This window comes from Mixophyes fleayi, chromosome 9 (genome assembly GCF_038048845.1).
Source record: "Mixophyes fleayi isolate aMixFle1 chromosome 9, aMixFle1.hap1, whole genome shotgun sequence".
Lineage (NCBI taxonomy): Eukaryota > Metazoa > Chordata > Amphibia > Anura > Limnodynastidae > Mixophyes > Mixophyes fleayi.
This window is the reverse complement of record NC_134410.1, coordinates 16851694-16866953: the sequence shown is the minus strand read 5'-3', so window position 1 is coordinate 16866953 and position 15260 is coordinate 16851694. Positions and strand designations below refer to the sequence as shown.

The window sequence follows — 15260 nt, the reverse complement described above, 5'->3', positions numbered from 1 at the left end:
AAAACCCTATTCTAATATGTGTAAATGGTGGGGGGGATAATCATCTCTTAAGCTTGTAATATGATCTTGTAGCCCATATTTATTTATCATTTACTTTTGATTCTGGTCGTTATAGCCCCTCCAGGATGTAGAGACCAGAACCAAAACAGACATCCCCCAAATCATGAAATGCCCAAAAATCAGGGCTCTCTACCTCCCCCAAGTGCCGGATCAGTGTATCGCCGACCCCACAGCAAAATTTGGGTAGGGGCCTAGCGATGCCACTCTCTAACCTCTGTGTGGTTCTGCACATGTGCCCACTGCGCTTAGAAGAAGCCTGTGCCCTGTTGTTTTTTTGAGAGCAGAGCGAGGGACTTGGGAAGAGCATATATATCAGTCACCCCTTTATGTGCTTTGGAACGATAATCGTTCATTGTTCCAGTGTACACGCTATTGTGTTTTCAGACGATATCACAGTACATAAAAGTACATAAAGGTACCTAAAATCGTTCATCGAGATTTTCAAACTGACTTGAAAATCTCATTCAACGATGGAACAATGTCATTCTAATTCTGCAATGTGTATGCACTTTGCAGAATTGGAACGACAATTTAGTATAAACTAGGACACCATACCCCAGGACAGCTGTCACTTTCAGCAGATGGTTATGACAGATGAAGAGCAGAGATCTGAAGGTAAATCATGTACGGTGTGTACACATGAATCTGCATGCTGATTGGGATTTTTTTTTCTGTTATTGGTAAATGCCTAATTGTTTATTTTTCCTGTAGTGTGTACATAGCCTAACTTCACGGGAGGTCTCTCAATATTCCAAGAGTCTTCCGGACATTCCAAGAGATTAGGCAACTATGGACTTAGATCCCTGTAATCCTAATCACTTTCATTTTGAATTTGTATTCTGTACTGTGTGGTCCTGATCTCAATGGTCCCCTAATTCAGACTAGAGACATTTGTAACAAAGATGTGATGGGGGGGGATTTCCCTACACAGAGCAAAGTTCCTGTAAGTAAACCTACTCAATGGCTCGGCCTCCTTTAAGCTACTTTCTTCAGAAAATACCCGATCACAAAAAATTATAATAACTCAGCAGAAATGTGTATAGAATGTTTAAAGTTATGTTATGGTAAAGGAACGTTTACATAACTATGTGTGAATGTTAGTGTCTTTTGCCTACTCTCCCGGAATTCCCGGGAGGCTCCCGAAGTTTTGAAAGTTGGCATGTATGCTTTTATATCGGGTTGGGTACGCTTGATTGATGAGGAAAAGTCCGACATCGACAAGCCCTACAAATAAAATCCGAATTTCTGCAAAACCGATTGGAAAATTAACAGACTTAACTTGAACCTGACGCTGGACATCCCCGATTGGATCACCATGCTGACAGCAAGTTATTCTGATTGGAGAAGTGTTCGGCACTGCAGCTTGACGTCATCGTGACGTCTGTCAATATAAATTTAAAGCGGCAATATGGGGACCCCTAATGTTAAGTGTTTAAACACTTAACCCGACATTGCTGCTTTAAATTTCTATAGACAGACGTTGCGATGACATCAAGCTGCAGTGTCGAACACTTGTCCAATCGGAATAACTTGCTGTCAGCATGGTGATCCAATCGGAGATCTCCAGCGTCGGGTTCAAGGTAAGTCTGTTTATTTTCCAATCGGTTTTTCGGAAATTCGGATTTTCTTTGTATTGTCGATGTCGGATTAGTGGCAACCGTGAAAACGATTACCACCGTTTATATATGGTAACTTGCATTTTCAGTTAAGTGGTCCTTTGCACATGAAACAGCAGATTGTAAGCTCTTTGGTGCAGTCTCATCCTTTTATCTAATATTTTCCAAGCCACAGGTATTTAGTTGTTCCCTAGTCAATTATATACAGTGCTCATTGGTGCTGTATAGTCAAATCTATATGTACCTGCATACATACGTTCTGCACTTTATAGTCCTTAGTCCTGAGATTACATTGGTTTCATTTTACTGACTTCAGTTTTTTTCACACTACAACAATGAATACTTGTAGTGCTCAGTCTTAGTGCAGAATGTAGTGCATTATTATTATTATTATAAACAACTTGTATTTACAGGGTGCCACATGAAGTCCGCCGCACCGTACAGAACATAGTACAATACAGTAAACAAATAACACTACAACTCTCAGCACAGCTACTGGGGTGCAAGCGGGTGTATTCAGCGCCGCCTGGAACCTGTGCCCATTAGTGTGGGCGCAACCAACAGGTTTAGAGCCCCTAAATAGCCATTGAATAGCCACTATTTAGTGCATAGACTGACACCTGCAGACTCTGGAACGGGACACCTAGGATACAGACAGTGAAAGTCAGCTAGTGTCAGAGGTTTAATAAGCAGTGAAATGAAGACTCTGAGAGTGAGGGAATGAGTTAAGGAGAATGGAGGGGAGGGGTGACTGACAAGTGAATGCTGCTAGGTGGGGGTGGAGAAATAACAGGAGAAGGAGGAGGGAGACACTAGAGATAGTTTAGTTCCTGTCTGTCCCCTGGGAGAGAGACCTGGATATGTCCTATCCTTAGGATTACCTGGGACACTGCACAAGTGAGCGGGTATGAGGGGCAGAAGGGGGAGAGGGGGTATGAGGGGAGGGGGGCAGGTAATATGAGTGTGTGGGGCAGTAAGTGGGGACAGACAATGAGAAAAGAGGGAGAAAGTGGTTAGTAAGTGAGAAGTGTACCAGGAAGCTCTGTCTGCTGGGCTGTCGGGCAGGTGTTTGCACGCAGGGGAGGAGAGCAGGAGGGTCTGTGAGAGACGCTTTGTGAATCTGATGCCTTCTCTGACATGTCCACACTTGTACACTGCACTGTCTTAGGGAGACTGCTGTAAATTGCCACTTTCTATCCAGACTGAGACCTGTTTTCCTGGGTGCAAGTTGTATTCTGCATCCCAGGCAGTGAGAGCTCTGAAAACATTGTAGCGCAGTATGTATTATTTCATTATGCCTTCTGTAGACTCTTGAATTAGAAGTAGAAGTGCCATGTAGAAGTGGCAGCCTTTGTATTAGGCCTCACCTATAGTAATGCCTTGATCTCTGTATTAATTAATTGTGTGTCCTCTTGATGTGTCAGACTCTGTATTAGATCATTATGAATCATCTAGAAGTATCAGACTGTATAGGATCAGTATGTGTACTTTAGAAGTGTATCAGTCTCTATATTAGATCAATGTGCATCTTCTGGAAGTGTCATTCTGTATTAGACCAGTGTATATCATCCAGAAGTGTCAGAACCTGTATTGGACCAGTGTGCATCATCCACAAGTGTCAGACCCTGTATTAGACCAGTGTATATCATCCAGAAGTGTCAGAACCTGTATTACACCATTACGTATCATCCAGAAGTGTCAGGCTCTGTATAAGATCAGTGTGTATCATCCAGAAGTGTCAGAACCTGTATTATACCAGTGTGTATCATTCAGATGTGTCAGACCCTGTATTGGACCAGTGTGTATAATCTAGAAGTGTCAGGCCCTGGATTAGATCAGTGTGCATCATCCAGAAGTGTCAGACCCTGTATTAGACCAGTGTGCATCATCCAGAAGTGTCAGACCCTGTATTAGACCAGTGTGCATCATCCAGAAGTGTCAGACCCTGTATTAGACCAATGTGCATCATCCAGAAGTGTCAGACCCTGTATTGGACCAGTGTGCATCATCCACAAGTGTCAGACCCTGTATTGGACCAGTGTGCATCATCCACAAGTGTCAGACCCTGTATTAGACCAGTGTGCATCATCCACAAGTGTCAGACCCTGTATTGGACCAGTGTGCATCATCCAGAAGTGTCAGACCCTGTATTAGACCAGTGTGCATCACCCACAAGTGTCAGACCCTGTATTAGACCAGTGTGCATCATCCACAAGTGTCAGACCCTGTATTGGACCAGTGTGCATCATCCACAAGTGTCAGACCCTGTATTGGACCAGTGTGCATCATCCACAAGTGTCAGACCCTGTATTAGACCAGTGTATATCATCCAGAAGTGTCAGAACCTGTATTACACCATTACGTATCATCCAGAAGTGTCAGGCTCTGTATTAGATCAGTGTGTATCATCCAGAAGTGTCAGAACCTGTATTATACCAGTGTGTATCATCCAGATGTGTCAGACCCTGTATTGGACCAGTGTGTATAACCTAGAAGTGTCAGACCCTGGATTAGATCAGTGTGCATCATCCAGAAGTGTCAGACCCTGTATTAGACCAGTGTGCATCATCTAGAAGTGTCAGACCCTGTATTTGACCAGTGTGCATAATCCAGAAGTGTCAGACCCTGTATTAGACCAGTGTGCATCATCCAGAAGTGTCAGACCCTGTATTAGACCAGTGTGCATCATCCAGAAGTGTCAGACCCTGTATTGGACCAGTGTGCATCATCCACAAGTGTCAGACCCTGTATTAGACCAGTGTGCATCATCCACAAGTGTCAGACTATGTATTGGACCAGTGTGCATCATCCACAAGTGTCAGACCCTGTATTGGACCAGTGTGCATCATCCACAAGTGTCAGACTATGTATTGGACCAGTGTGCATCATCCAGAAGTGTCAGACCCTGTATTAGACCAGTGTGCATCATCCACAAGTGTCAGACCCTGTATTAGACCAGTGTGCATCATCCACAAGTGTCAGACCCTGTATTAGACCAGTGTGCATCATCCACAAGTGTCAGACCCTGTATTGGACCAGTGTGCATCATCCACAAGTGTCAGACCCTGTATTGGACCAGTGTGCATCATCCACAAGTGTCAGACCCTGTATTGGACCAGTGTGCATCATCCACAAGTGTCAGACTCTGTAATGGACCAGTGTGCATCATCCACAAGTGTCAGACCCTGTATTGGACCAGTGTGCATCATCCACAAGTGTCAGACCCTGTATTGGACCAGTGTGCATCATCCACAAGTGTCACTCTGTATTAGATCCGTACCTCCTATAGATGTGTAATTTTCTGTTTTACCATTATCCCTTAATGTAATATGCAGAAATTACACATATATATATTTATAAGTGGCACCTGGAACATCAGGAATGTCCCTGTATATGTTGTGCCCCATACATGGTAATATCTCATCACCAGCTAATGGGATTCTGGTGCTTAATTGTGAATATATTGCATTGTGGTAAATGTGTGCCCCTATGTAAGGGATGCCGAATACCAAGCACTGTTATTACAGACACAAAGTCACACAGTTCTTGGATCCCCCAATATATATATATATATATATATATATATATATATATATATATATATATATATATATATATATATATATATATATATATATATATAAAATCATTATACAGTACAGAGCGATCATTTTCAGTGTTACTCTGTATCATTATATATCTCAGTGTGATCATTATCAGTGTATATATTCAGTACCTTTATAATGAGCAGTGTGTTTATTTAGTGTTTTATATATAATGCAGTTATATGTTAGCATTCAGTGTGTGGATACTCATGATTATTTTAGAATGCAGCATCTGATTATTATACTATTCTATGTAACATGATATTATATCCTTTCAGCAAGAACTATGAAGCAATATTACATGGGACATCACTGACAGGAGATATGAAGATGGTATCTCGACTTCTGTCCCTCTGTCTGCTCATTGGCATCTGCCTGGCTGAACCCGACGCTCACTTTGATCCATGTAAGTCTAGGATGGATCTGGTTCTAATCACCTGATTAGATCCAGAATATGGGGCTGTGACAGAAAACAACATAGACTCCTAAAATGCAGATAACATGGTGATTAGTTTACATCTGCAATCTCATATAGAAGATTTATTTTTGTCCTTTAAATATCAAGTTAAGTACCTTTAGGCATACATCTCTGATAATTTCTTATCTATCCTACAAATCATTATCTCCCTTTCAAAATATGTCTCTTTGGCAAACAAAAAATGTCTCACAGACACAGGCTCACCGACTCTCAGCATGTCATGTGATGGCAGAGGTTGGGAAAAGGAGAATGTCACAGATAGAGCTAAGAGAGGCGTTCCAAACCCTCTCTGTTCACTACATCATGTGCCTTGTGACTGTGGTTGCCATGGTAGTCCAGAATCATAAATCTTTATTAGCAGTCTGAAGGAAAAAAAAAAAATTTGCTGCCACTTTATTTAAAGAAAACACACCTGAAATTTTCATGGGATTGCAGCTTTACTGAATGACCCTCAGCACTTTTTGACACTATAATGAAAATCTGCAGAGTCGGGATCATGATAGGCTGAGATACTTTATAAACTTTTTGGAAACCTTTTGAGATTTTGGAGTAGAACCAAACTAAACAGGCCTTTTAGATCAGGTAGCGGCAACATTAAAATTGGAGTTTGGGGATAGATGCAAAAACTGCAGGGCTGGCATCATAAAAAAGACAGGCATGGGCACCTGCGTTTATAGTGATTCCCCTATAATAAGAGAGAGGTGGTAGAACTAATATTGTCAGGGCTGAAATAATGATTTATTACACCTCTAAGGATGGACAGAGACATCCAAAAAGGTAACGGGTAAAGCCAAAATACGTGTAATTGTAGACAGAGCTGAACATCTATAGGACAGATTAAAAGCAAAACCAGGACTAGAGTTAGGAGATAGAATGGAACTGGACTCAGCTAGGATTGCAGTGAAAAAACAAAAAAAACAAATCTGCTTTACAATAGGAAAGGACAAGAGTAGGAGCGGAATTAGGAGATAGATCCCAAATCTGTTATTGTGACGTAAAATAGTTGGAGACAAGTATGAACAGAATCTGAGGGACTGGCTCAGTAAGATAAAGCCCCGAATTTTAGGTGAGCAACGGAGGGTCGTCTTTGAGGTAAACGCTTTCCCTGTTAATTGCAGCTACCTGCCGTTATGCCTTGGGAATGCAGGACAGGACCATCCTCGATGACGACATCACAGCATCCAGCGCCTGGTCCGATTCTACAGAAGCCAAACATAGCAGGTGAGAGATGCTCAGTCCACTGGCAGCCTAGACAGGTGCATCCTGGGTAAACGCGGTCTCAAGTCATGTCCAGACTTGGCTTAAGTGACGGTCAGCCTGTAAAAATCCATGCACATTTCTATATGATTCACCGATGGGAACCAATTCATAGCTTCAATGAGGCATACGTTCCCTTTAAAGTGTTACACAGTCAAGGCAGCAGTTTTGTGGGTTCAATATTATTAATATTTATTAGAAGCCATGAGGAATGACTTCGCGGAGACATGTGGCACGGTTCTTTATAGATTAGCCCCAGTTCAATGTTTAAAAGCATTCCTGACCATATCATGCCGAATGTGTTGTAGATAAAATTGTATTTTATGACACTATCTGCTATTGCACTCAGGAAACAGAAAACAATATTCACCTGTTTCCGCACATGCTTAATCAAATAAATGCAGGTTTCTTCTGGATGAAAGATTCTCTTTAAGCTAAAACATTTTACTAATACCATTCAGAACACTGGAACCAATCACATCAAACAGAAGAGTTTCAGGTGGCGGTAAAGGGCCACATAATGTTTCGGTAGAATACCTTTTACGGTGCCCCTCAGATGGCTGCCACATGTAACATGAAACGGCTCTTTGAAGAAGATGTAAATTTTGCACATGTAATGATAGGGATAGCCAGTAATGATAGGGATAGCCAGTAATGATAGGGATAGCCACTGTCCGATGCCCTTGAAAGTGTTTACTTGTTTTGTACGAGACTTCTCGAGATTTACAGTTCCGAGATGAAAGCAAAGGACGTTCTGCTGCAGATAACGTCGCTGCCATAGTCAAGCTGTAAAAAATGTTTTCGCTAAAAGCAGGAACCATGTATTGTGTTTATCTGATCCGTCTGTCTGTCCAGGTGCACCCAAGAAATAGGCTGCGTCAACCTGCGTAACTCATAGGAATAAAACTGTTGATGAAATGTATATTGGACAGCAAAGAGCACCTGGATACATATAAACGTGTTACTTTATATAACCCGTGTTGCTGTACACGTGAGTCTAGTCTTTATACTGCCCCAGTAGCAGTGCCCCCCCCCCCACGCCAACTCCCAGCATCATTGTACTTTGTATTTCCTGACACACAATCCAGGGCTCATTGTGATGGCACATACACAGTACATACTATAACCATTAGTGGTAGCATGGCTTTATTATGCCCAATAGCAGTAGTTATGTACCCAGTCATATGCTGAGCCATAGTATTGCCCATCATATGCCCTGGCATAAGCACGGCAGTAATAATGTCTAGTAATATCTCCACGGTAATAAGCACAATACTAATGACAGTAATATGCTGATTTTACTGGCCAGTAATATGCCAAATGTACTGGAAGTAATGTCTCGTAATATTGCTGCTGTAGAAACGCCCAGTAATATGCCAACAGTAATCCTCAGTAAGATGCTACCATTAATGCTTAATAGTATGCTAGCCAGGGATGGGACCCTACCACGTCCCATAGATCGGTATTTTGGCAAGTGGTGATGGCAGTGCCGTCATGATACCCAGTAGTATGCCAACGGTAGTTATGCCCTGCAGTAGTAATGGCACATAATATGACACATTTAGCACATAATTATAAGTACAGCAGTAGTAAGTGTATATTGCTAGTTACTTGCCCCTCCACCTCCTTCTCTCCCTGGACTCACTGCTCCTCTCCTGCTGTTCTGCCCGTCGCTCCCGGACTTTGAAGCTGGGCACTCTGCCTCTTGTGCCGCAGCGTGCGGTGCTGGCTTCTAATGGACCAAGTAGTACATGGAGTTGCAGATTATGCTATGAGAGTCCTCCGAGACAGAGGGGAGCAGTGGCACCATGAAGAGAGAGGACGGACAGCAGATGCCGAGTCTCTTACATACGGTGTCACCACTTTGGCGCTCTCTCTGCATCTTCCGATGCTGTAATCTCGCTCGCTTTCCCTGCATCTGCCCATCCTGTAATCTCGCTCGCTCTCCCTGCATCTGCCCATCCTGTAATCTTGCTCGCTCTCCCTGCATCTGCCCATCCTGTAATCTTGCTCGCTCTCCCTGCATCTGCCCATCCTGTAATCTTGCTCGCTCTCCCTGCATCTGCCGATCGTGTAATCTCGCTCGCTCTCCCTGCATCTGCCCATCCTGTAATCTCGCTCGCTCTCCCTGCATCTGCCCATCCTCTAACCTCACTTGCTTTGGCCGCCTGAGGCAAGGAGCTCACCTTGATTTATTACAGATACTCCCCCTGGCTATAAGGAGGAGTATCCAGGTCACAAATGGTTGTGTGTGTGTGTGTGTTGCAAGTTGTTTTATAAGAGGCTACAATATATGTGAGATCACTGGTTATGAAAGTGTATCTATTTATGGAGATTTAAAAGGACGGTATCATTGAACTATAACCTCTTGCGAGGAGTGTTTGTCCTCACTGAGTCTATAATGTGTTATTCCTTCTCTCTCTTTACCCTTCCCCTTTGTCTTTCTTCTGTGTATTGACAATTGGAAGGAGAAGTAGATAAGTCTATGTCGACAGAGGAAAGGTGAAGGCAAACATGGGGGAGGGGGACAGGTACTCTCAGTGGGGCAGGGGGGGGCTGTCTATTAGTTGCATCACTAAATTTCAATATCTGCTGTTTGAATCGTTTGTGTAAAATTATTATTTTATTCTTTTAATGTCCAAATACCTTTTGGACTGAACATGTTTCATAGCCTATTGTGCTTCTTTGTTTCCGTTTTGCCCAGGGCATACAAAAATAGGAAACAGATTATGATATTAACACTTTTTAGTTAATTAAACTGTGAAACTAAGGAGCCTAGTTTAGATGTTTGGAGGCAATGGTTGGCTTAGGAGATGGTGTGGTGGACATGTGATCTTTATGATTAGAGGTATATTTACTAAACTACGGGTTTGAAATAAGTGGAGATGTTGCCTATAGCAACCAATCAGATTCTAGCTTTCATTTATTTAAGAGCTTTAATTTATTTAGTGCATTCTACAAAATGACAGCTGGAATCTGATTGGTTGCTATAGGCAACATCTCCTCTTTTTTCAAACCGTAGTTTAGTAAATATACCCCTTAATCTATTTGGTACAGAGTGGGCCTTGTCAGCCTGTGGCTCTCAAAGTGTTGTCATCAGTCATCAGATAGCTGGCAAGGTATGCTGGAACTTATAGTTGCACTACTCCCAGAGAGAACCACAGATTGGCTGGCCAGACCTGGGGGTAAATGTATCAAGCTGAGAGTTTGCCGGCGGGTTTGAAAAGTGGAGATGTTGCCTATAGCAACCAATTAGATTCTAGCTGTCATTTTGTAGAATGTAGTAAATAAATGCTAGCTCCAATCTGATTGGTTTTTCAAACCCGCCGGAAAACTTCCAGCTTGATACATTTACCCCCTGGTGTAGATCTCCTGTTCTCCTGAACATGAGGAAAAGCATTTTTAGATCTGCATGTATAACAGGCATCCATACAGACTAATAATATAATATTAATATTTAGTGACTCTGTACACATCTCCGGGCTGAGCTTTATATAATAAGAGCAAGTCCATGAGGCACTTTACATGTTGCTAACATAACAGTATATTTGTAAATTAACTCCAGGGACTAGGGGTGTGGGACATACTTTCACAGATATATGGCAGCTGGCGCAGAACAACTTCTGAATAATATTTGAGTAAACAAATCTATACTGACATTCCGAGAAAGCTAAGTTACTCTGTAATGTTCCTTCACCGGGTTATATACACATTTTTGAATCTATATGATATTGTAAAACAAGTTGACTCATGTAATGTGTATCTAGGAAGCATTGAATAGCGAGACTTGTACATACTTCCTATATTGTTTACATTGCACATGACAGGGTGAAAGGTCACAGTGTACTTATTACAGATATCCTAGAAGGAAGGAGAGAAAACGTGGATATTATTGGTACATCATAAAATATTTCTGTGCTTACACATGACAAAGAGACTGGCTCCTCTCTGGTTTGTTGAATGATTAATATGTTATGTAACAAACAGTTGCAAATGAAAAAATTGAACATTGCAGTGAACTGCAGCTGTGCAGAAATTAATGGGAAATGACAACGTATATAATTATATGCCAGCAGTCAGATTACATTAGTACAAGTTGGCTACCTGAAGGCATCTCGCAGCTAGGTGTGATTTGTATTGCATAAAAGGGGTGCCTATCTTCAGAGGACTTTCATTTATGGCAGATGCCCACCTGCAAGTTCGACTATACACACTGTGTTATTTTATTGGCTTCCTTCTGTGATTTTCATCCTTGTGTTTATATCATCCAGCAGAGTTGTTTATTTCTGTTGCCCTTAGGTCTCGCTGCATTAAATGCAGTTGTGTCCAGCCAAGAGCTGTGAGAATAAACAACTGTCGATGATAGAAAGACATGACTGAAAAAGATAGCTAGAAAGAAAAGACAATGGCCTGATTCATGTTTGGACGCAAGTTGTGTTTTAAAAAAAGAGCACGTAACTTGTTCGTAGTTCCGACCGTATTCGAATCCAAACGTATCTCGAGATATCTTTCTTGATTTGAATCTGGGTGTAAACGTTACTTGCGGTATGTAAAAACACACAACAGACTGCGTTATACACACAAGTGTCTGTTCGATAAAAGGTCACATCATGTACTGTGGTATGCATGTAATGTATTTAGGACTTGTTGCAAGAGAGTACGTACTAAGCAGTAAATTAAAGCCATCTGGACATATTTTTATGCAATACGTTATATACAATAGTATACATAGATATGTTTCAGACAGTGTTTTGGGTCATCACCTAGATATAGTGGAAGCAACCGTGTTGTGCTCGTCAAACTATTTATTCATCATCATCAATTATTGATATAGCGCCACTGATTCCGCAGCGCTGTACAGAGAACGCATTCACATCAGTCCCTGCCCCATTGGAGCTTACAGTCTAAATTCCCTAACATACACACACACACAGAGAGAGAGACAGACAGACAGACAGACTAGGGTCAATTTTTTTTTTTTTTTTTTTTTAAAGCAGCCAATTAACCTACCAGTATGTTCTTGGAGTGTGGGAGGAAACCGGAGTACCCGGAGGAAACCCACGCAAACACAGGGAGAACATACAAACTCCACACAGATAAGGCCATGGTCGGGATTTGAACTCATGACCCCAGCGCTGTGAGGCAGAAGTGCTAACCACTTCGCCACCATGCTGCCCTAATTAGGAACTAGTGACCACTGAGGCACAGGGCAAGAGTGATGTCAATAGTTACTACTGAATATTGGTTAAGCACAAACAAATCTCTGCCTCCACTGTGTGCATCTAATGTGTCCACTGTTAAATAAGTCACTTATAATCATGCTTTCGCTTACTTGCTTACTCTGCTGGAATGTCCAGGAGACTCCTCAAGTTTGGGAGTTCTCCTGTACAGTTTCGCCATCCTCCCTGATTCCTTTTCATTTGGTCCTGAAGTGAGCCGGAGAGGGGCCATTATAACGTGATTTGATACATCATCATAACCTAACCCCCTTGCTGAGGCAACACTGCAAAAGAGGACAGGGCAATGATGATGCAAAACACATTGTCATGCTCGCCACCTCCCATCCAGGATCTTCTGGTGGGATGGTTCAAAAAGTGGTCAGGTAGGTTCAAAAAGTAGGCAGGCACACCGCTCCACTCTAAAAGTATATTTTATATCAATCACATACGTGTTTGTCTTATCTTATTCAGATACCATTTACGAGACGCACAAGTTGTCATTCTAAGATGCGCTCCTGTTTTACTGTACCACTTGTAACAAGTTATCGGACTATCTGCATGTAATGTGTTATTGACATGAAGCGGCTTGAAAATAATTGATATGTGCCAGAGTTAGGCTTGAGGTCTACTAATAGCTCCCTGGCATCTTCAGTGGCTAGTCCATGCCTGATTTGGAGAGCCACTGGTAGCTTCTAAAGGACCATTGTTCACTGCGGACAAAAATACACATACATAGGTTTGCTTATATTACTCAGTTCATTTATTAAGATGTAAGCTGAGTGAGTTGTGTTGAAAAGAAATCATATTGGCCATTACAGCAGTAATGTGGACAACGCTTTCTAAGTTCCTGGATGAAATTCAAAAGAATGTGGACTGCTCCAGTGGGTAAACTATCTGTAATAATCTTTATAAGCGTAGTAATGTAGCAATTATGGGAACTTCCTCCAGATCTGCAGATAATGAAACCTGACTGAATGTTCTCACAAAGATAATTATGCTATATGGAAGCCATCTTGTTGTGACTTGCCTAAGAATGCCTTCATGTGTCATTGTGAACCTGTCTTCTGATCAACATATTCTCAGAAAATATTAGTCAGGTTTTCTCTATACAAGAGGGGGATACCTAGACACGCATCTATATTTGTCTCGAGGCTCTAGATACGTACGTCCATGTGAACTGGCTTTGCAGGAAAATAATATTACATTGTTTAGCATTCAAGACATTTGTTCCAGAAATTTAATTTCTGCTTATGTCCCCTTGACATTACATTTTTATAAAAATTATTACAAAGTTTGGGGGTTCCAAAAAAGCGTAGAGGGGTACTGATGGCTAGCATACACAGTTATGGGGCCCACAAATGTCTAGTTAGTCCTCTGCTAGCATATAAGTAAGTGAACCATACCAGCGCTTGGTGAATGGAACTAATCTCTCAATTGGGACCCCGGCCTAAAGTTCTTAAATTTGTGGTCCATGGCCGTGGCTGTAGCAGGCATTATTTTGCAATTTGGGCATCCCGTTGGGGGCTTTATATGTGCCCTGCCATTTAATGATGGGGAAGATGCAGAGCTGGTGCATCTAAGACCTATTGTTTCCACTTCATAAACTTGAATTTAGCAATGGAGAGAGGGCGGAAGTGGCAGAACTACCACCACTGCAGGGGGTTTGGCTGCAATGGGGTTCGAGGTGATGGGTACCCAGCAAATGCCTGTCTACCCTCCTGACACCACGCTCTGCTCTCGAACAGGCACAGGGTGCAGCGCACATTAATGCCCTGTTTGAGGCTTCACTTTGCATGCGCTGACCCCCGCACCAGTTCAAAAGAGCAGATCGGGGTCCTTGGAAGAGTGGACTGACGTCACTGACACATCCCCAGATTTCGCTATAGGCCCCTTTGATGCACCTGGAGGGAAGCAGTCTCTATGCTGTTGTGGTGGCAATGAGGTTATGCCCAGTTGCATACTTTCATGTGAGGCAAAACGCGTAGAGTAATATTGGAGGAGTTTGTTTTCAGAGGTCCGGCTGTAAGCTTGCAACCCACAAATTGTTTAATCAGGGTAAATACGTTTGCCCATAATGGCTGTATTACTGGGGAACGCTTCAAAAGTGTAACATATCTCCCCCAGATCTGCAATATTTACTGCTCACATATTTCTCTGTATCCCCTCCTATCTCTGGCAGTCTTTCTCATGTCAGTGGTATTTTATGCAGGTGATATGGAGGAGACTGATTCAGCAGACAAACATTTTAGTAGATTAAAAAAGAAAAATCGCCTCTGTGACAGGGAAAGAAAATACTACTGCCAACATTTAGGGCTAGATTTACTAAACTGCAGGTTTGAAAAAGTGGAGATGTTGCCTATAGCAACCAATCAGATTCTAGCTGTCATTTTGTAGAATGTACTAAATAAATGACAGCTAGAATCTGATTGGTTGCTATAGGCAACATCTCCACTTTTCCAAACCCGCAGTTTAGTAAATCTAGTCCATTATCTTGATCTACCTCCTCATAATGTCCTCTGCTATTTAAAGTTACAGATACAATTTCTTGTAGGAAGGGCGCCCAATGCATTTGTAAATTATGTTAGTGAATCTGCAAACACCTTCCCATGTGTTAAGGAATTCCATAGCTCAACCACCCTTACAGTAAAGAATCCCTCCCTATGCTCCTCTTTTATATTAGGATGGTGTGGTGGCACAATGGCACAGTTATTAGCTTTATTGCCTCACGCGGCCACGGGTTCCATGTTTTTCAAACCTGCAGTTTAGTAAATATACCCCTTAGAGTGTATAGTAGTAATTGCTTCCCTCGCTTGGGCAGAAAGTCTGCTTGTTGTCTACGCACAGCGGAGGTCAATTACGAAGGGCACTGGATGCACGCGACATGACGTCTTGGTTTTTCACTAGCAGACGCCTACCCTCTGCTATCTGGAGATATCTCAGAACCCTATAACGAGCACATGGATGTGTGGAGAGGCAGAAAAATCTGCAGAGACGCGTGGTTTAAAAGTGTAAATGCCGCGTCAAA

General features: G+C 42.2%; 1 protein-coding gene across 7 annotated transcripts in view; it reads left to right on the top strand.

Moving 5' to 3' along the window:
* Positions 1-15260, top strand: part of LOC142102086 (epithelial discoidin domain-containing receptor 1-like) — a 47825-nt gene that overhangs the window by 20957 nt on the left and 11608 nt on the right. For 4 of the 7 annotated variants that reach the window (XM_075186637.1, XM_075186642.1, XM_075186636.1 and 1 more), the window contains exons 2-3: positions 5560-5687; positions 6878-6980. In XM_075186637.1, the coding sequence (XP_075042738.1) occupies positions 5560-5687; positions 6878-6980 (231 nt within the window). Of the gene's footprint in view, positions 1-2445; positions 2582-2698; positions 2954-5559; positions 5688-6877; positions 6981-15260 lie in introns of those variants that run through there. The other 3 variants (XM_075186640.1, XM_075186638.1, XM_075186641.1) reach the window with 3 other exon arrangements.